The 24303-nt window shown below is 37.7% G+C and overlaps 1 protein-coding gene and 2 long non-coding RNA genes across 4 annotated transcripts; 2 read left to right on the top strand and 1 right to left on the bottom strand.

The window, feature by feature from the left end:
* The first annotated feature begins 6056 nt into the window (after nt 1-6056).
* LOC137040170 (uncharacterized) lies at nt 6057-7379 on the top strand. The gene is made up of 2 exons (XR_010897866.1): nt 6057-6865; nt 7128-7379. It is a non-coding gene; the product is annotated as an uncharacterized lncRNA (long non-coding RNA).
* Nucleotides 7380-7494: 115 nt separating this feature from the next.
* Nucleotides 7495-10642, bottom strand: LOC137040171 (uncharacterized). The gene is made up of 3 exons (XR_010897867.1): nt 10535-10642; nt 9420-9566; nt 7495-7747 (listed from the first exon to the last, which is right to left on the bottom strand). It is a non-coding gene; the product is annotated as an uncharacterized lncRNA (long non-coding RNA).
* Nucleotides 10643-10667: 25 nt separating this feature from the next.
* On the top strand, nt 10668-23100 carry LOC137040161 (CD48 antigen-like). 2 transcript variants are annotated; one of them, XM_067415596.1, is made up of 6 exons: nt 10668-11105; nt 13437-13769; nt 14343-14645; nt 14828-14944; nt 15067-15134; nt 22171-23100. In XM_067415596.1, the coding sequence occupies exons 1-6, from the start codon at nt 11057-11059 to the stop codon at nt 22219-22221; spliced, it is 921 nt and encodes a 306-aa protein (XP_067271697.1). In that variant the 5' UTR covers nt 10668-11056; the 3' UTR covers nt 22222-23100. The 2 variants fall into 2 exon arrangements, with proteins under 2 accessions (XP_067271697.1, XP_067271696.1); XM_067415595.1 differs by lacking the exon at nt 22171-23100 and having other exon boundaries at nt 15067-16504.
* Nucleotides 23101-24303: the final 1203 nt, after the last annotated feature.

A 24303-nucleotide genomic window follows, 5' to 3' on the forward strand; every position in this document is an offset into this window, starting at 1 on the left:
GAGACTGAGTGAACACAATCATCTCTTCCTAGTCAAAGAGAAAAGGAAGATTTTGTGTACCGTTACACCCCAAATGTTAATGATTGTAAATACTGTCTGCAGGATAACACAACTGTTGTGCTAGTTTATCTTAAAACGGTCTTGACACAAGAAATCAAATTGGCCTTGATCTTTGGACACATAAGAGGTGTTTGTACCATTCAAATATCTTAACATCAAAACCTTTTGTTTAAATATTGGGTGACCTGTGACATCATACAGGCAAAAATTGTTGCATATGACTGCCTCCAGAGCAAGGCATCAATGAATAGTTATACATCATTGTACCATAGGCCCGCCCGCTGTCATTCAGTTTCTTAAAGGGGGGGTGAAACACTCAGTTTCAGTCAGTGTCATGTCAATCTTGAGTACCTATAGAGTAGCATTGCATCCTGCATATCTCCGAAAAGTCTTTATTTTTTTTATAATTATATAAGTAAGATGCGCTGTTCCGAGTCTTTCCGAAAAAAGCCGAGCGGGTGGGGGCGTATCGTGTGAGCGGAGCTAAATAATGACGTGTGCGCGCTGCTGCTATTGTGTTGAGTCGAGTGCGTCGTAAAGCTGTGTCATCCCTAACAGCGGGAAAAAAACTTTATTCAAAATAAAAATATGGCTTTTAATCAGATACAGCCATACATCTATGATCCGGAATCAGACCCAGAGGCTGCAGTTGAACAGGAGCAGCAGCAAAAACGACTAGAGCAGGACGTCTCTATGTGGTACAAGTTATACACTAACTATATAATATGCTTAGCGGCTTGTGTTATTTACATATTTATACTTGAATTATATCGTCGTATTTTTGTCTTTGAAGGTGAACATGTGGGAAGTGCAGTTGTGCACGTGTGTTTGTGTGTTTACGCGTGGTTTGTGTAGACAGTAAGCGGACTGGTTTTGCACGGCAGGTTAAGTTAGTGTTTACATAGAAAGACACGGAATAGTAGCGCATTTGAATGAAGAAGCGCGCTTATTTAGTTCAACATATTTCCCCACTCTTTGTGTATTGTTGTTTGGAGTGCTTTTACAATACACAAACATAAAGTTACACATATAGTGGCCAGCTAAACAAATGTACACGCACTACACATCGCATGCTCCATTGATCAATTAACTATACGTGATCATGTTTGGGCTACTCGATGAGCATAGACAAAGACACAGACATTTGAAGCAGTCTAACTCACCGCCTGCGGTTCTAACGTTGGGACTGCTCCATCATTCAGCATTAGGCGATCGGGAAAATCTGGCGTCGAGCTGGGCCTTGTTTATGAAACAGTCGGCACCGAAATGCAGCGAACAGATATAAACATTCGCGCAACTCAGTTGCTGATCCGGAAAAGCAAATTACATCCACTGTTGCCTTAACGCGGGGTTTTTGGTGAATCTGTGCAGGACTGTCTTGGTCTGGCAACCAAAAACGCACTTTTTTGGTGACATTGTTATGTGCACATCACCTGTCCAGCATCCTACAAGCCAGCGCTTTGATGGGCGTAGCCTGTTACTTTCGCTCTCTCCCTCTCTCTCTCTCACGCGCTTCCGGTAGAATTGTCCGTACGGCCCATACAAGGAAATTCCGCCCCCATTAACGTCAAAGGGGACGCATGATCTCAAAAAACTTGCCGAAACTTATGACTAACCGGAAGTAGTATTTTTGACAAAGAAATACTCCCATCAAACGTCCACCTTAACTTTTGAAACTTTGTCCATGTTTAGTATGGGATTCCAAGTCTTTAACAGTGTAAAAAGATCAGTATGCATGAAACAGCATTTCACCCCCCCTTTAATGGTAGGCCTGTTCAATTCCGAAATTTTACACCATTCCGAGAATCGATTCTTCACTTGTTGCCATTCTTTTTTCGATACTTTTTTGACAAAAGATTGGAGGAATATGTTTACCTTATTTCAGCATGACCACAGGATATAAAGGTAATTGAAAGCATCGTTCTTCTTGACTTACATATTAAGATAAATGTATATAGCTCTGATTGAATTTAAGTTGTTATTTTGAGCGTCCCTGAAATGGATCATCACACGTAAAAGTGAGGATATTTTCCCACTGGTTAAACAACGTGTGACAACACAGATATTACCGGTATCACAGGCAGGGGCTTTTAAATCGCTAATTTGAAAGTGAAAGTAAAATGCACATGTCCGCATGGGCACTCAGGGCTGTGTGGAGCAGAACGAGCATGTTCAGTCAATTCCAATGAAAGTTGAGCTTCCATCAGAATGAACTGAAGAGGCTCCCTCTGCTCGCTCCACACCAGTGGACACACACCGTTATGAATGCCTGTGCAGGCGTGTTCATTTTACTTTCACTTTCAAATTAGTGCCAATTCAGGGATGAACTGATTGAATGGTGGGTTCTTTATCCTATTATTCTTAATGAAAAACACAATGACAAACTCGTTTACATAGGCGCTTTTTCATTTAGTTATGAAAGTGTTACGTTTCTAACATATTTCACTTGAGTCTACCTACAACGGGACAACTGGAATCCTGAAAGAACGTTAACTTTGACGCGTCCAATTTAAACAGCTTGTTTGTGTCTCTGTACCATACACCGTAAAAAAATATCGACGACGCGACTTCGGCTGCGTCTGAAACATTGGAAAATGCTGCCTTCGGAGGACACATTTCAAGGCAGGAAGGCATCAAGCAATGTCCGAATCTAATATTTGCTTTACTTCCTGTCTCCTGAGATACTGTAATCTGATCGTTTTTGGAAGTCAGCATACATGCATCCTTCGCTGCCTTTGGTATCTGTGCTTTCCATTCAGTGACAGTTGAGCTTGAAAAATAAGATGGCGTCCGAAAGTTGCGTTTTGTGGTCAGTTTGTGTGTAAATGTATGTTTTTAACCAATATTTTACAGCGAGAAATGACTATGTAGTAATTAAATATGTGTTTAGTACTCGCCAAAGCTCTCTGGATCTAGGTGCGGAGGCTTCAGTTTCGGAGAGGAGTGCTGCAGGCTAACTCTGTACAGACTTCAGAGGAAACCTGTGTTGGAAACAATTGGATGGTTTATTTAGATGGTGTTGTATTATGACTTGGAACTGAGTAGTAGTGCGGTCCCATTTTTAGGGGAATATTTTCACCCCCATCGATTGCCATTCTGTTTCAAGAGGTAGGGCGGTAAGGCGAGGGTTATACAAGAGAATTGGGGTTGTGCCTGATACAAACACAAATAATCAGATAAGGTAAAATATTTGGCATATTTGGCGTGCTATCCATGAGGAGGGCTCTGAACTTGGACTTGGACTGAACCCAGAGTACTCCCCCCATATCCCTAGCTGAGATAGTAACCAGCCAATAATGAGGAGTCAGGGTGGCAGATGGAGGGAACATATGTTTGTTGGCTATGTATTTATAGGCCTCCTCTTGTGCTTATTGGATATATCAAATCCAAACTTTGTTAATAAAACATAATTTACTGACTAGCCTTAAAGGAGCTGCCTCTTAAAAATGTATATTTCAGACAGCGGGTCAGAGTGAATGTTGAATATAATATTAATAATAAAATAAATTAAAATGTAATAAATGTAATATTTTTTTCTGTATATGTATTTAGTCTTTTGTGTATGTGTGAAAAAAACAAACATCATAAGTAAACCTTAAGGAATATAATTAAATAATAATAAAAAATACATGTTATGACCCCTCTCATAAGCTTTTATTTTATCTAGTCTCAAGTGTCTTCAAGTAGTTCACATTGTTCATTAACAGATGTATGCTTGTTTTGTATTTTGTCTTTTCTGTTACCATCACATTAAATGTCTTAAGTTTATGTTGATCATTTATATTGAGATCTAAAACACTCTATAATGTCTTGATTAAAGTTGGACACTGCAGGTCTCAATTACTTTTACATTTGTTTTCTCTTCATTACAGATGTCATTCAGCCATTACATCTTATTGCACTGATATCAGCTGGTCTATTGATACTGCTCATAGCTGTAGCTGTGTGGATGATATTCTTTTGCCACAGGAACTGCAAACAAGCAACAGAAGAGGGCAAGTATTACTTTATTTGTTCAATGATATGAAACTTTCTGGGACAAAATAAGGTGTTAAATACATGTGCTGCAATATGTTTAAACAAACTTTACAGAAATAAAGCGTTTTATAGTTTGAAAATATGATTATTATTATTATAAAAGCAGTCCAGACTTTGCCTAGAAATCTAGACATACCCCAGTGGCAGCAAATCTAATCTGCCCCGAGTGTCGTCTAGCAACTCTCAATACACTTCTGAGCTGTAAACGCCTAACTCTGGTCGAGCCAATCACATCGTGTATAGAGTCGGTGGGCGGGGCTTAACAAAATGACGGCCGAGTTGCGCTTGCGTGCTTCTTCTAGTAAACACAGAAACTGGCGAACGGCGGTCTTCCGAATCAGCTTTAACTGTGAATCTGGAAGACTTGGAGTTAAGATTTTCTCTTACCCCTTTTCCACCAGAATGAACCAGGTACTAGTTCAGAGCCAGTGCTTGTGTCAGTTCTAAGTTGGTCGACTTGAGAGCCTTTAAAGGGATCACCTGGTGTTGAGACTTGTATGGCTTAATATAACATAAACGATGTCTCTTACTGAAATATGTAGAAGAAAACCCATGAAAGATCTACGTTATTTTAAAAAATCGATTTTATATTTGGACCAGGGGCGGCGCCATCTTGTTTGCGTTCTAGGTTGATGACGTAGAATGGTTGCACTCCTCAAGAACCACTTAAGAACCACTTTTCCTGTCTCAGAGCTGGTGCTTTGGGTGTGGAAACACAAAGAACGATAGGCTCTGGCTCCAATTTAGCACCAGCACTGCCTTGGTGGAAAAGGGGTATTAGAGAAAAGAACAAAGAACGGCACTGAAGTCATTCTTAAGAACGGGAGAATTGTTCAGAGTTTTGAGGACCCGATACGGTGAAAGTTTAATCTATCAACTAGCTCTGCTTCACCTTCGTTGCTCTGGTTGGTTGTAGCGATATCCAATTGCGTGCACGCCGTGCAGAGGGAGTTTGAAAGACAACCGTTTATCCCGCCCCTCGGATTGAGCCCTGCCAATGGTGAGTTTCCAGACCAAACATCTTGATGTGGGTCTGGCTTGTCAGGCTAGTCCAGACTTGTAAGGAAGAAGTACTTTATGCCGAAACAACATTTTGTGCATTTAGTGGTCACAGTACGGTAAGACACTGTATTATGTGTGCAGTGAAAGGGCTCTACATAGCGACCATTTCGGCTGCATTTGTGGCTGAAAATTACTGCCTGTCTGAAAAAATATTTAGTAGATGGCAGTACAACCCATTCTATTCTACTAACCCATAACTGCTGATCAGAGCAGGATGAGTGTGTTATACTGTTAAAGGAATACTCTACCGCTTTATCTTATTAAACTATGTTATTCCCTTAACTAAGACGAGTTGATACATACCTCTCGTCTGAGTGCGTGCTCTTAATCGGTCTGACACGCGATGACGATCTGATAGCATTTAGCTTAGCCCACTAAGCTTAGTTCATTCACTATAGTCCCAAACAAAGATCAAGTTAGAAGCGACCAAACACCTCCACGTTTACCCTATTTAAATACAGTTACACGAATAGTTGAACTATCAAGTATGGTGACACAAAATAAAGCATAAAAAGCGTGAAAAATACTCCCTCACATCTCCCCCCTATTGACGGGACTTTTTACTGCACCGAGTCGAAGTACTCTCAGAAGTGCTATTCCACCATACATTATAGTTCTCCTTTTTAATCCACTTAGAAAAGCGCCACGTTTTATATTTTGTGACACCATACTAGGTCATTTAACTATTCGTGTAACTGTATTTAAATAGGGAAAACGTGGAGGTGTTTGGTCGCTTCTAACTTGATCTCTGTTTGGTTCCATAGTGAATGAACTGGGCTTAGTGGGCTAAGCTAAATGCTATCAGATCGTCACCGCGCGTCAGAGAAATTAAGTGCACGCACTGAGATGAGAGAGGTATGTATCAATTCATCTTAGTTAAGGGAATAACATTTAAGTTTAAGATCAAAAAGCGGTGGAGTATCCCTATAAATCAGTAGGACGAGGATCAACATTGGACCAGCGTTTGCTCTTTGGCGTGAGCTGAAGGAGGCGTGCCCGACCGATGCTGTCCTGCTTGTTACGGTGATTACCTACCACTCAAACATTGAACTGAAGTATCATATAGATTCTGTAAAACGGTAACCAATAGACTACTATAATGACGCTGGCTTGTAAACATGAGCATCGTGATTATTTGGCGTTTGAAAAAAATAAAACCCATGAAATTATATTCACATGACATGCTGAAACATATGCCACTGACTCTACCTGGGATAAAGACAATTCACACGCGCCGCCAGAAGAATACCTGCATGTGAACTCCTCCTGCAGTGTTCAGGGGAACTATTAGTGCTGCACCAACCTGCGGCGCCACTTTTATGAAGTTATTTGGCCCGCACCACACCACTGTATATATTTTTACAACCCGCCCCGCACCCGAGACCGTTAAATAGACATACGGGGTCCGTGGGTTATGAGACGACCCACGCATTACTAGTTCAGGGCTATCAGGGTTGTAATGTCAACAAATGCACGCACGATGGCATCCCCTGTTGTAGGATGACAGAGCTTACAACAGTAGTTGAGGACATTATTTTTTCCCAACTGTAGGGGGACCTCGAGAGCAAAAGTTGCCAAGTGCTGCTTTAAATACATAAACTCTCCTCACACTGATCCACATATGTATATGTTTGCAGATCTGATAATCACAGAGTCAGAATACACACAGGTCATCTACTGTCTTCAGACGGGAGATCTGCTACAGGTCAGTAAACACTTCATCTGTTTGCTTATTGTCTCTGTCAGAGTTGGCTACTTTTATACAGTTTTTCGCCTGCATTGGTGGAAAAATGAACGTGGAACCACGAATCAAACCACTCATCATTCGGCCCCTGGGTATTTTGTTCATCATGAAACATTTCTGAATCTGGTTCTACTTACAGCCTATTCAACAGAATTGTAGTTATAGATCATATTTATAGAAGTGATTGATTTGTGACATGAATGTTTCTCTCCGTCTCTAACAGAAAGCATTGCTGGATGTGGGCCGAACAGAGACGGCTGTGAACTATCACACACAGTAGAACTCAACAGGCAGATATCAAGAGAATGTCACTTCAATCCATAGTTGTCACTGAATTATATTCTTTTGTATTATAGATTTAATATTGCCAATGTGTGTATTAATTAAATGACTATGTGTATTTTGTATCAGTTGCCTGAAGAGATTTGCACCATCTATTGTTTTTTTTAATGTCTAATTAAAACAAATGAAATTCTCTTTTTTCACAGTTTTTTATTAAACAAGCACGACCAGAGGGAGCTACTAAAAGATTTTAAAAAAATGTATTACCCACATAGGGACAGAGTTTCTGTGAACTGAACACCCCCTAATAGTCATGAGTGATAACACAAAAAAAGTTATATTGTCCTTCATTGCTTTATTATGGTTTCACTTTATATATAGCAGATGTTTTGTGTAATTGTCAGGGAATAACACTCTTCACATCACTACATCTCTTTGTGTAAGATAATTTAATGCAGGTGTCATTCAGGGTCACCATTGTACCTGTATTAAAACTGCAGCTTGGCGTTAAGAGACTGAACAAAACACCAGATGTCAGTTTCCACTCGGCTGCTGTTTGTTCTGCAAACAAAGACTTGGATTCAGTGTCCCAGACTGACTATCTAATGCATGCAGTCATAAACCTCTGAAGCAGAAGTACAGGATTTGTGGATTTATATTGGTCACACACCCCTTCTGGTCACATGCACTTCGAGAGTGTTTACAGGATGTGGCTTATTCCAGTTAGTCTTTCACTAGTCATATGTACCCATATAAAACACAAAAATCAAAAAGTTATCATTTCAGTTAAATCTGAACACTAGGAATAAATCATATGACCTCGGCTCACATTCAAGACTAACACTCAAGACAAAAATCATCGATGTAAAAAGCTTGTTTTAAATGTTTATTTACAGGAAGCAAAGCATTTCATTGTGCCATTAATCAGTAACCCCATAATCTTAAAATATTACATTTTGGGTTTGTTTTAAATCATTTTTTACTTTATTGCAATACCGCAAAACTTTTATAAAAGGTTTGGCACTTGCTTTGTGAACACGTAAAACATAATGAATGTGATTACTCAATAAGGTTATAAGAGCCTGATAAAAAATTGTCTTCACTTCAGATATAATCTGCCAGGTGTCTTATTTGAAAAAAAAAAAAATGAAAGTATGTTCTAAAGCATTCGAGATTTATGAGAGTTTATGCTAGAAATTACATTTTCAGGTCTATGCTCAAAAAGTGAATAAACACATAATAACTACAGCATAAATATAATTAAGTACCATCAAATCCCCTAAAAACACAAAATCTTACATTAAAAGATCTATCAAACTTAAATATAGTACTTTTTATTGAAATAAAAATAAAAATCTGGTAATTTTTGACCGACACACGAAGAGCACCAGAGGCTTAAAGGGATTGTCCACTCTGAAATGAAAATTCTCTCATCATTTACTCGCCCTCAAATTGTTCCGAACCTGTTATGTATAAATGTCTCTGTTCTGCCGAACACAAAGAAAGATATTTGGAAGAATGTTTGAGAACTCAAGAACTTCAGAACTCAAGATGTAGATCTCGACAGTCATTGACTACCATAGTGTTTGTTCCCCCAATGGCTGCTGAGATCTGCTTGGTTACAAACATTCTTCTAAAAATCTTCCTGATATCTTCAGCAGAAGAAATTCATACAGGTTTGAAACAACTCTGTGACTAAATGATGAGTTTTTTTGGGTGAACTATCCCTTTAAAGCATCATTAGTTGAGATGAAGAACATCAGTGAGTCGCCGAATCAGCCAAAAATAATGAATTAGGTAAAATCTTTCATTAGTTTTTTTTTAGAATAATATATATAAACAATCTACAAATCAATCACATTTAGAGACTAAAACTAAATGTAAGTTACTGTAAAAAATATGTTCATTTCATGAATTGATTTATTCAGATTTGACGTGAAATTGAGCCATTTTGGTTGGTAAAATTAAATAAACATACTTTTTAGGCTTAGAAGAAAGTTTTAAGTGATATACAGTGTGCTGGTTCAAGGTTGATTTGTCTTTTGTTTTGCAGAAAATAAGCAAACGAAACGGTATAAAACAATAAAAATAAAATAAAAGTATTCCTATAAATATCTAAAGGATTTTGTTGCACGATTTATTTTTATTTTTTTATTTTATATATATATATATATATATTTCTTTCGGATGCAACAGTTTAAATGCAAGATGCTTCATGCACTGACACATATACCTGCTCCGCTCAAAATGTGCTGTGGTCTTTGGTCAGATGCGGTACGGATGTCTATTATTGGAAATAGGAGATGCAGAGGTGTGCAGAACATGCGGAGGAAACGCTTGCATGTGGGTGAAAGGCTGCAGATGAACCCACGGCCTGCAACTTAAAGAAATACATCTGTTGCATTATCTTAAAACAACATCATATGTATTTAAATTAGAACAGAACACGATGTTAAGATTAACTTTTACCAGAAAACAGTGTATATAGATGCTGTACAAATAACTGGCATATAGACTTGAACAGAAACATATGGAAGATGCAAAGAACTAAGTTGAGACTTGAAAGAAGCAGAAGAATCTAGAAGTGAGAAAACTGAGCCTATAGCTGAATGAAACTCTTACATGAACTTGCATTTATGATGGTGGATGACCATGACCTTGTGTTACTACCTACAGTGAGAATACAATGAGTCGACTGAGATGAGACCAAACAATGAACAAACACTGAAGAAAAACAGCTGTATTATTATCCCCACAATACCCCGTGTATTTGTGAAGATGCTTTTTGAAATGACTGGTAATAGGTCTGTGAATATTATTGATTGTATTAAATAAAAATCTTCTAAAAAGTTGTTAGCCACAGGAATATTTATGTCCGTCTTCATGCACATACATTTACCATACACACCTATCTTGAAGATTTCTGCACAGGAAATAGTGGGCAACCAAAACCAAAGTGTCAACAGAGTGAACCTGTGGCTATAGAAGTGAAATGATATCAACTGTTCAATATATAAGTTTATGTATTTTTTTTGCACTGGTTTGACTGGGCTGTTAATCACCATTTCTTTGTAATAATATACAAACATGTTCTTGTAAAACAACCGATTCTGTGATTTATTAGCTCAGCAAAAACCTGTAATGAATTATAACTCAGGTCTAGGAACTCGCGTGCGGGGAAAACATACATACATTCAGTTGATAGGTATAGAGTGTTATGAAAAAATGTAGGTTTTTTTTCTGAGAGGAAAATGACAGGAAGCAGTGGAAGCTTAGAGCTACAAACCACAAGTAGAGCAAAGACAAAATAATCATGCAAAAATCTGCACTGTAACAGTTAAAACTCACCTTTTTCATCCTGTTTGTGTCGATGAAAGAGCTGATTTTCCTCTAATACACGTTACTGTAAAGATGCCTCAAGAACAGAACGGAACTGAACAAAACATTCACTCAAGCTGGAGGGAGGAGCTGCGCAGTAGCCTAACTGAAATCTGGAAATCTGGAAGTCTGTAACTGGGGTTTGGGCTCAACTTCAAATATTTTTCAAAATTTTCGCGAAACTATGTGCGTTTTTTAATGGATGGATGAATCGTGAATAGGCATAGGCTATATCTTATTTACCAGCCGAAGCTTAACCACGTTGTAACGGGCTTTTGTTTATCCCATCTGGCGAAACGATAGTTACAATTCACAGCTTTAAGTACTAGGCTACTTCTATTAACTTAATTCTTCAAAATCTAGTTTTTTTTTTGTTTTAGACGTTTTACTTTAATAACTACGTGGAATTCGTCTTAGTGGATTTTATCAAGCAAAACGCGCTCTACTAAATCATGAGGAGGTTTTTTTCCGGATATTTGGAAAATTCTGAATATGTTTCATAAGTATTTCTTCTTCTGCCTGTGGATTTGGGTCTCACATGGTAAGTATTTTTTTTTTTTTTAATTAAATGTAGCCATTTTTATATTTTCACACAATGCATTCTGTATTTCGCCATTAGTAGACTATGGGTGGAGGAAATGTCTGCTTAGTCTTAAGGGAAAAAAAGCATGTGTTCAGGGCCGTGGCAAACAAAAAAAATGGTGATTGAGTAGACAGTAAAGATTGAATAACAAACCTTTTAAAGTCATATTGAAAATACAATTGTTTAGTGCTTATTCAGTTTTTGGTGTAATTACAGTGCTGGGCATACAATTAGAATATCATCAAAAAATGTATTTATCTCACTAATTCCATTCAAAAAGTAAAACATGTATATTATATGCATTCATCACACACTGACTGATATATTTCAAATGTTTGTTTATTTAAATTTTGATGATTATAACTGACAACTAAGGAAAATTCGAATATTGTGAAAAGGTTCAATCCTGAAGACACCTGGTGCCACACTCTTATCAGCTTATTTACTCAAAACACCTGCAAAGATCTTTAAATGGTCTCTCAGTCTGTTCTGTAGGCTACACAATACTGGGGAAGACTGCTGACTTGACAGTTGTCCAAAAGATGACCATTGACACCTTGCACAAGGAGGGAAAAATAATCTGGCTGTTGACTGGCTCTGTGTCCAATTAATAGAGAGACAAAGGGAGGAAAAGATGTAGAATTAAATTATCATTTAATATTTTTATTTGTTACCACTGTAAAGCTTAATTAAATTAATATAGGATCTCATTTAATCCTTTCAGAATCTATTTGCATATTTATTGAACAATAATTATTTTATTTATCAAAGCAAATAAAGAATATAAGCTACAAAGTTTGCTGAAGAGATTTTTTTTTAACAAGTGTTTACTTTTTGGTTATAATGGGAAATATACTTTACAGGAGTTAAAGTGTGACAAACTGTCTGCAAAATATTATGATAATTTACCCACTGGTATGCTGGAGCTTTAAATCCATATTTGCAATGTTGAACGGTCATTAGGCTCCCTTTTCTCTTTCCCACTCCGTATTTTTTGTGTATTGTTTTTTGTCTACAAAGTGTGCCAACAACAGAAAATGTGGTGTTATTTATATTAGATCAGATCATACAATAATTTGATTAGCCAATTAATTATCTTCAAGAACGTGAATTTTACGAAGTTTTTAGCACTACAGAAGACAAACATTACTGACAAAAATACAAAAACAAACTACCAAATGACTAACTCTGCGGATCAACCACTGTCTGTAATGTGGATTGTAGTTTGTAATGCGTTACAGAGAGCTGGCACCTCAGTCGGTGAGGGCAGAAGGGCAGTGTGGTAATGACATGTTCGATATGTTATTTAGCCTTGGAGATCAGAATCTGGAGAATGTGTGAAAGGAAAGAAATGATTGCAGATCAGTTCATGAAAAAATTGACAAACAAACAAGTACGTTTTTATTAGACTTGTCCGCTTCGACTTATTAGACTTAATTCTCTGCTTCGCTTCGGGGTCCTGATCACTCTGTCGGGGTTTATTATGTGATAACTACCGCCTGGGTGTACATTATCCCGCTTATTACACAGCTAATACTCTCAAATAAATTAGACACAAAATATTGTCTTGAGATTAAATATTTTATTAGCTCTTACACAAAGCTTCCGCGAAGAAAAACAGTTCCAACCTGCTTTAAGCCTTTATCTATTGCTGCTAAATGTTGAAAATGAATGCTGAAAGGGTTAGTTCACCCAAAAATGAAACCAAGCCTATGATTTACTCACCCTCAAGTTATCATAGGTGTATATGTCATTCTTCTTTCAGACGAATACAATCGGAGTTATATTTAAAAAGTCCAGGCTAACGTTAATCCAAGCAGTTGTTGTAGCTGTTTTTGAAGTCCATAAAAAATGCAGCTGTCCGCGAAATAACGTGCTCCACACGGCTCCGATGGGTTAACAGAGCCTTCTGATTCGAATTGATGCGTTTGTGTAAGAAAAATACCCATATTTAAAACTTTATAAAGGAACCTGCCTTGAAGTCTTCCATTGTAGCCATGGCCGTTTAAGTATTTAACAGCCACAAGATGGCGCCAGCGTTAAGCATAGAAGTAGTACCGGTCAAGATAACTCGTAGTGCCCGTATGAGCGGGTGTTATCTGGACATAACATACCGCTGGAATGCGCGATTGACCAATCGGAATCAAGTATTTCACAGAGCCGTGTAATAAGTATTTTTAACAGCGTTAACTCATGTGGAATTGTTGGGGTTTGCCATGTAAAATTGTAAAAAAATAAAATAAATAAAAAACACCACAAGGGACAAACAATATTCCTTCTCTGTTTCAGGTGTGTTTGCAGATACAGATGCAGTGAAATCAGTGTCAGTGACTGAGGGAGATTCTGTCACTCTAAACTCTGATGTTACTGAAGTACAGAGAGATTATCAAATACTGTGGGTGTTTAAAGTTAGCAATTCAGAGACTCGTATCGCTGAAATCCATAAGCAGATCATTGATATGTATAACAGTAATGAGACATTCAGAGACAGACTCCAAATGGACAGTCAAACTGGATCTCTGACCATCAGAAACATCAGATCTGAACACACTGGACTTTATAAACTACAGTTCATCAGCAACACTCGGATCTCATACAAGAGTTTTAATGTGACTGTATATGGTGAGTAAATCAAATGAAATCAGAACCACTGTCATTAAAGTAACTGTAAGCAGCTTTTTTGCTAGTGGGATTAAATAAACATAGTGAACTTTTGTTAATTAACTCCATTAATATTTTTTAAATAGTGAAATATTAAGACCAAACACGGTGTGCCCTCACTCACGCTCACACACACACACACATGTCTGGTGTGCTATCTTTCTGGGGACTCACCATAGACGTAATGGTTTTTATACTGTACAGACCGTATGTTCTATCCCCCTACACTAACCCTACACATCACACAAAACATTCTGCATTTTTTACATTTTCAAAAAAACTAATTTTGTATGATTTATAAGCTTTTGTATCCATTGGGACCTCAATTTAGGTCCCCAAAGTGACACGAGTCCCCATGAGTATGCAGGTTGAAGTCCCCACAAGGCTAGAAAACATGTGTACACACACAAACACGAACAAAATGAGAACAACGCAACAACTTGACGTCTTTTATTATTAGAATATATTTCTATATCTTGTTTTGTAACTTGCTTTTCTAAGTATCATTTCACTATTTTAATCTAATATTTCCAGCTCCTCTACCTGCTCCTGTCATCGCTAGAGACTCTTTAGACTGTTCGCCATCATCATCATCATCATCAGAGTCCAGATGTTCACTGGTGTGTTCAGCTGTGAATGTGAGTCATGTGACTCTCTCCTGGTTCAAAGGAAACAGTTTATTGTCCAGCATCAGTGTGTCTGATCTCAGCATCAGTCTCTCTCTACCTCTGGAGGTGGAATATCAGGATAAAAACACCTACAGCTGTGTGCTCAACAATCCCATCAGAAACCAGACCACACACCTGAACATCACGGATCTCTGTCACACATGTGAAGGTATGGCAGCAGTGATATTATTGGTAATATTACAGATTGTGAATTTCGTTTAAAAAAAGTTACTGTAGGTTTTTTTTTTTAAAACATTAAGTGTGATAAGTTGGTTAATGTATTTGTTAAAATCAAACATTGCAGGACTCATTGATAATTATTCATTATTATTTTATGCTTGTTCAATACAGAACTGCGCCCATTACATTGGGTGGGAATATTGGTTGGTTTGGTGATTCTACTGGTTCTATCAGCTGTGGTGGTGAAAATCTTTTTCAGAAGGAAGCTTAAACAAGCAACACAACAGGGCAAGTATATCATTTTTTCATCCAGTTATATAAACATTCTTGGTTCAAATTAAGTGAAATTAAGTGTTCAAAAGATGTGCCACAATATCAGTGTGAAAATGTGATTATTATTATTAAAACAGTCCAGACTTGTGAGGAAGATGTACTGTATTCCAAAACAACATTTCGTGCACGCAGTGTTCACAGTACGGTAAGATACTGTATCGGGAAACCTCAGCTTTTACCACACATTCTTGCAAAAGAGCTGTTTTCGCTTACACGTGATGAAGCAGCATCTGTCATCCTGTGCTGATGTTAGCATTCGTACTTTGCGCATGATGTGGCCTTAGACAAGCAAGATATTTTTAAACATTTTAAAGCGCTCTATTTTGCTTAATGTCTGTTTTTGCTTGCACTTTTCATGCTTAGGTTTCAAAATTACATGGTAAGCCCCAAGGCTCAGTATATATCAGACAACTTTAGAAACTTCAGCATACAAACATGTGCTCTCACTTCTTAGGCCAAGCAGGGTTTAGGGAGGGTTGAGGTTTTCAGTCTACCAAGATTGAGTATTAGCAAAGCAACAGACAACCGTAACAGAGACTCAGACAGTGACGCATTGTGTAAGTCATCAAGTCACCAAAGCATGTGTTATCAACTCTGATTCAATGGCAGCTGAATCAAATGCAAGAAAATCAGTGCTGGGACCACCATCGGCATTAACAATGAACAAACAAAAATGAAAGTGCTGAAAATTCCCCAAAATTCCCAAAACACTATTTCAAAAGGCAAAAATGATTCTGTGCTTGAAGGCACTCCCTTTTGGTAGAAGTTATAAGTAACTTTAGAAAGTCTTTCTAAACAATCTGACCAAATAGGTCATGTTTTCCCGCTATCTTTGTCCTCTGTGCTTGTAACTGTCTCTTTATTCAAACTGTTGTTTTGAGCCATATTTTGATTTACAGTGTGTTTATAGTAAAAAAGGATTATAAGAAATATAACAGACTGAGGTGTGTGTGTGTGTATAAAATCATTTTTGCTTATTTTATTCCCTCTGAAACACTAGATGGCAAAAACAAAAACTTTCCATAGCAGTAGCACATGGCAAAACATTCATTTTTCAAGATACTCATGGAAATTTGTCTGACCCTTGACATAATTATGAACAGCAACGCAAAATTGTTTGTGCTAATTTGATCTAATATTACATAAGGCTGGGAATCAATTCAGTTCTTCCGATTCGATGAATTCAATGATTACATTTCGGTAACTACTGGCCCCATCACAAAAAAGTAATAAAAAGAATAGTTGTTGTTTTTGACCCATCTATCCTTACATTTTTATAAATAAGGTTATGACACCCTACACTGTAAAAAATATTGTTAGTTTAACTTAAAAAAGTAACCTGGTTGCCTTAAAATTTTGAGTTTATTGAAATAAAAAAATTGAGTTGATACAATGAAGGAAATTAGTTTAATAAATAGGGACTAAAATATTATTGTATCTGAATCACATAAAACATTTGATAAATCATGAAAATAACACTATTTGGCATGTTTCACTGCATCATCACAAATAAAACACACAATTATTCAATATGCGTACAAAATCTTTTTATAATATTTGAATAAATCTTGTCGATTCTCAAAAATGTTCATTGTATTAACTCAATTTTTTAATTTCAATGAACTCAAAATTAAGGCAACCAGGTAACTTATTTTTTAAATATTTTTTTACAGTGTATAGATGCCAGTGAGATTTAACAAATCTTGATTCCATTTGATACCACAGCTAAAACTACTAAGTTGTTCTTTCAGGACCATAGACTGTAAAAAAAATATGGATTACGCGACTTCATATGTTTCCGTTGACTAGATTTGAAGCTTTCAGACACTCTGCATGGCGCTGATATCTTGGGACCGGAGTCTGCGCAGTAGTGCTGCAACGGCGCGTCGACGTCATCGATTACGTCGACTACAAAAATAAATTGACGTGCGTGAAATGCGTCGACGCGTCACACTGTTTGTTTACATCTCACGTAATGGCAAACAGGGAATGGAGAAAGTTGCATTCTATCACAAAAACAGAGACCACTGTTATCAAAAGTATGGGAAGACTTTAAACAGAGGACAAATAAAATGGCCCTTTGTTCCCTTTGCAAAACCGATATGGTGTACCACGGCAGCACAACTGCGATGCGCGAGCACCTCAGAGGAAAACATCTCTGCGCTCTCCGGTGTTACGGTTTAACTGGTTTCCGTGTGATCTGGTGACCAACTTCCAGATTCAGGTCTGATATTCTTGCGCTTGCGGCATTCTAAAAAGTTGAGATGTTTTTAACTCGATGTGGTGCGGACGCCCCTGGAAAAAACAAGCGCGTCGCTTCCATTATGAGCGCGCTTATCGCGCGCCTACATTGGAATAATGAACTTGAGCGCACAAAATGCGTAATATGTGAACGGCCCCTTAAAAGACAGCGCGCCGCGAGACAACAGTCAAAAAACCACCGAGCTACCTCGAATCAGCTCCAGATCTCTGGAAACCATGCTAAACCATAGCAGAACCCTGACTACACTTTATGATTTGTGATGCTAAAGAAAATTTAATGACGTCTCAGACAACTGTAAATGTATGGCTACTGTGGTTTAATTATAAACGTTATCATTAACTCATATTTACCATAGTAAAATAATTTTCTTTGCCTCTTTATTATTTTATACTGTAAAAACTTCAACCACATTGGTTGAAAATGAATAATATATATTATATTAGAAGTTGTACTTATATGTATATATATATATATATATATATATATATATATATTGTAAAGCTATCCAAAGGATTCATGAGCTAATTACAAAAAAAGAACATTAGATTAATTATTTATTATAATAAAAATAATCGCTAGATTAGTTGACTAATCGGGAAAATAATCATTAGATTAGTCGACAGAAAAAATAATCGTTAGTTGCATCTCTACTGCGCAGTAGCGATTTCGAGACAGGAGTTGCGCAGTAAAGAGCAGGAAGTAGAGCGGGAAGTACAGCCGCGATATCAAAAGCCCGCCCACACTCTCACAGATGCTGAACAATTAATTATGTTGGTGTGAAAAAAAACAGTTATGGAAATGTAGAAATTAAAGCTAAAGCTCCAATCTGCTCTCAAAAATCCCCCAAAAAAGTCTGTTAGTGCCTCAGTGACAACTTCACTCAGAGAAGACGTCGATCTCCGCTGTCAATCATGACGTCACACCCCCCCATCCCCGATTTATAGCATCAAATAACTAACTAAAACTGAACTTATTTAAAAAACGAACACTTGAATTGAAATCATCGTGACGATAACTGCCTACAATGACATAAACTAACTTTGGGGAAAACATTTTTGAAGTGTAATTTTATTGTTTAGTTTGCCTCGTGTGCATTACAAAACACGGAGGGGCGACTATACTGGGACCGGCCCCCTGGGGGCGATCGAGGTGCGGAGGCTTCAGTTTCTGAGAGGGGTGCTGCAGGCTTGGTCAGGACCAAATGGCAACCTCCCGAGATCTATCTTGAAGCCAATGCGGAAGTAATGTAAACTGCAATTCCTAAACTGGCCACTAGGGACAGGCTCCAGAAGACAACTGTGAGGGGTTGGATTTTTCATTTAGAACTCATTCGTTTACATTATATGAAGCCTTACATTTCTGCATAATTAAGGGCGTGGTTACTTTGAGTGACAGGTGGTTAGCCATTTATCGTCATTGCGTCTCATAAGCTCCGCCCACATCCCGCCTCTTTGCCCATTTTCTGTTATCCGGATGTGACTCGCGATAACGACGTGGCAACGGACCCGCTTGCCTCTACGATTTATTTGGAATCCTATGGGTGACGACGTCACGGACACTAAGTCCATTTTTTTTTTCTTCGTCTATGGTCCGGACTCACGAGCCGCTTAGCTACACATCTGAACTGCTGTGAGCTGTGAGCTGCTGAAATAAGCCGATCTAAGCAGAGCTCAATATTAATATTCATGACTCTTCCAAATAAGGCAAAAACAGAGCATTACATCCTAGGGATATTTTCTAGGGTTGTAAATGGACCTGTAAAACTGTATCTGGACAATTTTCGCCCTTAAATACAAGAAGTCCTCGCTGCAGCCTGTAGCACGATGACGTACTGGATCAGATCCAACACGTACTGGACGCGCATGCGCGGTGGTTTCATTCACAATTTGATGACGTCATATTCGCATGCGCAGTAGAGTTCTGAGGACATGCGCAGATGAGAGTTTTGGTGAACTGGATAAATAAATGCTCAAACCGCTCGCGCAAAAATAACGATTAATAACATGCTCACGCCACCGGGACACACGTTTTGCATTTTCCCTTGAATGTATAGGCTACTGGTATTTTAAAGTTCTTTACAGATCGTGTTGCATTGTACCTTGAGGATGAAAATTACAGAGACAATTACTTCACTCATTTTTGCTTCCACTTAACAGCAAATATGACCAGAATATATTAATATTTTAAATATTTTGCATGCATGTAGAGAGAAACTAGGATCACATTTATGAAAAGATGACTTATTCATCAATAATAACTTGTTAGCCTACTATTTATCAGTACTACTACACAGGTTAGAACATCATCTACAATATTGATCATACATGTCACTTAAGACCAGCGCATGCATTAAGTTAACCCAGAGATCGGTATGAATGACGTCGCCATAACGATCCACCATCCAGTATGTATTGGATCTGATCCAGCTACGTCATCATGCTACAGGCTGCAGAGGGGTGTCTCCTTAAATAAGCCACATATTTAACATATTTAATCCTTTTATTTATCAAAATAAACAGAAAATAGTGCAAACTTTGGTCAAGTGATTTTGAAAGTGCTTCATTATTTTGTATAATTAATGTGTACACCATGTATGGGGCAAAAAGCCCACCCTGCCACCTCACATTTATAAGATTTTAATCAAAATAAACCCCTTTGATTTATGTTCACACAAAATCTGTTGCTCCATAAATATTCAATAATAAATAAATAAAAAAAACTACAATCATACACTAGGGGTGTAGTGAAAAGCACATTTTTCTTAAAGGGTTACTTTACCGATTAGCATAAGCGCATCAGTAGAAACCCGGCAATATATTCGAATGATCGTGCTTTCCTCCCTCATATCCCCCTGAGATGAGATATATATATATATATATATATATATATATATATATATATATATATATATATATATATATATATATATATATATATATATATATATTTTTTTATCTGGGGAAAAAACATCAGATGACACACACAAAAAAAGCATCATCTGAGGATTTTTTTGGCCAGAGGATAGACGAGACTAGAGTCTGAAGTAGGAGCTTTTCTCAGTCAGCACCAATTTCTAAAATAATTTCACATTTCTACAACATAAATGACCCAATTTAAATTTAAACCCTACACATTGATCTTTCCAGTGGTGAAGTACCCCTTTAAGGTTTGTTTAGCCCCAGTGTACCCTATATACCAGCAGTCTGTTAGTTTTCTTGCAATCCTTTTAATTATATATATATATATATATAGTCCTTCTCAAAAAATTAGCATATTGTGATAAAGTTCATTATTTTCCATAATGTAATGATACAAATTAAACTTTCATATATTTTAAATTCATTGCACACCAAGTGAAATATTTCAGGTCTTTTATTGTTTTAATACTGATGATTTTGGCATACAGCTCATGAAAACCCAAAATTCCTATCTCAAAGAATTAGCATATTTCATCCGACCAATAAAAGAAAAGTGTTTTTAATACAAAACAAGTCAACCTTCAAATAATTATGTTCAGTTATGCACTCAATACTTGGTCGAGAATCCTTTTGCAGAAATGACTGCTTCAGTGCGGTGTGGCATGGAGGCGATCAGCCTGTGGCACTGCTGAGGTGTTATGGAGGCCCAGGATGCTTCGATAGCGGCCTTAAGCTCATCCAGAGTGTTGGGTCTTGTGTCTCTCAACTTTCTCTTCACAATATCCCACAGATTCTCTATGGGGTTCAGGTCAGGAGAGTTGGCAGGCCAATTGAGCACAGTAATACCATGGTCAGTAAACCATGTGAGCCAGGTGCCAGGTCGTGCTGAAAAACTAAATCTTCATCTCCATAAAGCTTTTCAGCAGATGGAAGCATGAAGTGCTCCAAAATCTCCTGATAGCTAGCTGCATTGACTCTGCCCTTGATAAAACACAGTGGGCCAACACCAGCAGCTGACATGGCACCCCAGACCATGACTGACTGTGGGTACTTGACACTGGATTTCAGGCATTTTGGCATTTCCTTCTCCCCAGTCTTCCTCCAGACTCTGGCACCTTGATTTCTGAATGACATGCAAAATTTGCTTTCATCCCGAAAAAATTACTTTGGACCACTGAGCAACAGTCTAGTGCTGCTTCTCTGTAGCCCAAAAGTGTCTTGACCTGGGGAATGCGGCACCTGTAGCCCATTTCCTGCACACGCCTGTGCACGGTGGCTCTGCTTGTTTCTACTCCAGACTCAGTCCACTGCTTCTGCAGGTCCCCCAAGGTCTGGAATCGGTCCTTCTCTTCAATCTTCCTCAGGGTCCGGTCACCTCTTCTTGGTGTGCAGCGTTTTTTGGCCACCCTTTTTCCTTCCCACTGACTTCCCACTGAGGTGCCTTGATACAGCACTCTGGGAACAGCCTATTCGTTCAGAAATTTCTTTCTGTGTCTTACCCTCTCGCTTGAGGGTGTCAATGATGGCCTTCTGGACAGCAGTCAGGTCATCAGTCTTACCCATGATTGTGGTTTTGAGTAATGAACCAGGCTGGGAGCTTTTAAAAGCCTCAGGAATCTTTTGCAGGTGTTTAGAGTTAATTCGTTGATTCCGATGATTAGGTTAATAGCTCGTTTAGAGAACCTTTTCATGATATGCTAATTTTTTGAGATTGGGAATTTTGGGTTTTCATGAGCTATATGCCAAAATCATCAGTATTAAAATAATAAAAGACCTGAAATATTTCAGTTGGTGTGCAATGAATCTAAAATATATGAAAGTTTATTTTTTATCATTACATTATGGAAAATAATGGACTTTATCACAATATGCTCATTTTTGGAGAAGGACCTGTATATATAAATATACATATACACATACACATACATACACACACACACACACACACACACACACAGTTTTAGTTTTAATTCATGTTATTCATGTTTTGTTTCTTTCAGAAAGCTACCGGAGAAGACTACGTCATATACGCGGCTGTTAATGTAACATGACGTACTCAGTGTATGTCCATGCTCAAAAAATTCAACAAAAATGTGAGGGTGTCACTAGTGGACTCAAATGCAGATATTATACAGATAGTGATGAATAGTTACTTTAGCTTCAGTGTAATCAGTATTTCAGCACTATTTCAGTATCAGGATTTTCTCTAGACTACGCTAACATTCCATGAATACTTGAGTCTGATTGGAGGATTGTCATTAAGATGTTTCTGAATAATCACAGTTCAGTGTTTGTCACTCATTTTAATCCTACAATTACCTTCCTTCCTGCTCTAACTTGTTCTGCGGTTAGATGTTTACCTGTTAGAAAAGACATGTTCATGCAAGCTCAGCTCCGTTACTGGAATCATTCCACCCTTATTTGAGATTTAAACTGTGAGCAGAATACATGCTGTATTGCTGTATTTTATAAACATATTACTCTGCATTTTTTTTTTATTACTTAGTATTTTTAATTGTTTCCAGGCAATATATCAAACAATTCTTACATTAAGAAACATAAACTAGACACACGATATATATTCATATGGGACCAGATATTTTTAAAAATGTTATATCCATTTACACTGCCTTTTATATTAAGACTAGCATTTCTAAACACCGGCTGAAAATGTTGTTTTTCCTCAAAATTTGTGTGAACAGTTTGAATTTATCAACACAATCAGCCAATCACTGCCAAGACACCATCCGGTTTCAACTCTTCTCAATCCTGTTCCTGAGAAACTGCCATTAAGATGAATGATAATGCCAACTGATTGTAAGACTGTAACACGTCACTCTTAACAAACCCATTTGCATTTTTTATATATATAATTTTGTGTTATCTAAGGCTGCACAGAACATGGATTTCAATAAAAAATTAACACAACATTATTACTGAATCTTTTACTGACTTATGCTCAAACAGGTAGGCTAAAGCTCGTCATATTCTAACGGAAGATGATGGACTAATATGCAATAATTATTTTATTAATACATAACTCAAAAGTCTGGTTTGAAAATAGATTTTGAAAGTATGGGCAAACCAATTAACATTCACTGTGCACTTGTGCTATCCACCTATCTAATGTATGAATTTTCATATTTATTTTGACAATTTATTTTGCGTATTTGGTGTGCTGTCCAGGGGGAGGGCTCCTAGCTCGCAATTTGGCCCGAACCCAGAGTACTCCCCCAGTTGTGATAGGGATAGAACTAGAAGTGAGGAGATGGAGGGATGCAGGTAATCTGTCAACGAACAGAGGTAAGTCTGCTGTGTATATATACCTCTTATCTTGTTAATTGGTTTGATCAACTGAATATGCTCCTCTCGCATTAATTAGGTTAATTATCTGAAAATGCTCCTCCTGATCTTTAAGAAAACAAAAAAGTATTTTTTGGGAAAATATTGCTAAAGCCAAAATGATAATAGCGTTCTGAATATTCACCACACTATCTAGCTGACAAATCTGGAATCAGGTAGGCTGTGGCATTTAAATGATGCCCAATTGGCACTAAGGGGCCTAAAGTGTGCCAAGAAAACATCCCCCACACCATTACACCACCACCACCAGCCTGCACAGTGATGGATCCATGTTCTCATTCTGTTTAAGCCAAATTCTGACTTTACCATCTGAATGTCTCAACAGAAATCGAGACTCATCAGACCAGGCCTCACTCAAATTAGGCCATAGAAGACTGGAAAAACGTTGCCTGTCTGATGTGCAGAATTGTGCAGAAGGCCTCTTTTTAAAATGTAGAATGATCAAGAGCTGCATTGTGTCTTTACCAGCAGCTCAGTTTCGAAGTCAGAATGATACCTGTGGTCAGAACTATGTAAGCCACTGTTGAGCATTTCGTTGTTGTTGGTTGAATGCAACAGGTTGTATTTTTGATGTACCTATTATGAGTGCACTTGAGTGTTAGTGTGTATAAGGTGTACGAGTGGGTGAAGAGCTGCCTCTGCACAAAAGTGCTTGTGAAACTCCCTAACCAGACCTCTGCGCTTCACTGGAAACTAGAATGCATTCTTGAGTAAAGGTAAAAGATTAGTTTGAAGATAGATTGTTGTGATTTGTGCTTAAGTGACTGAAT

This window comes from Pseudorasbora parva, chromosome 14 (genome assembly GCF_024679245.1).
Source record: "Pseudorasbora parva isolate DD20220531a chromosome 14, ASM2467924v1, whole genome shotgun sequence".
Taxonomy (NCBI): Eukaryota; Metazoa; Chordata; class Actinopteri; order Cypriniformes; family Gobionidae; genus Pseudorasbora; species Pseudorasbora parva.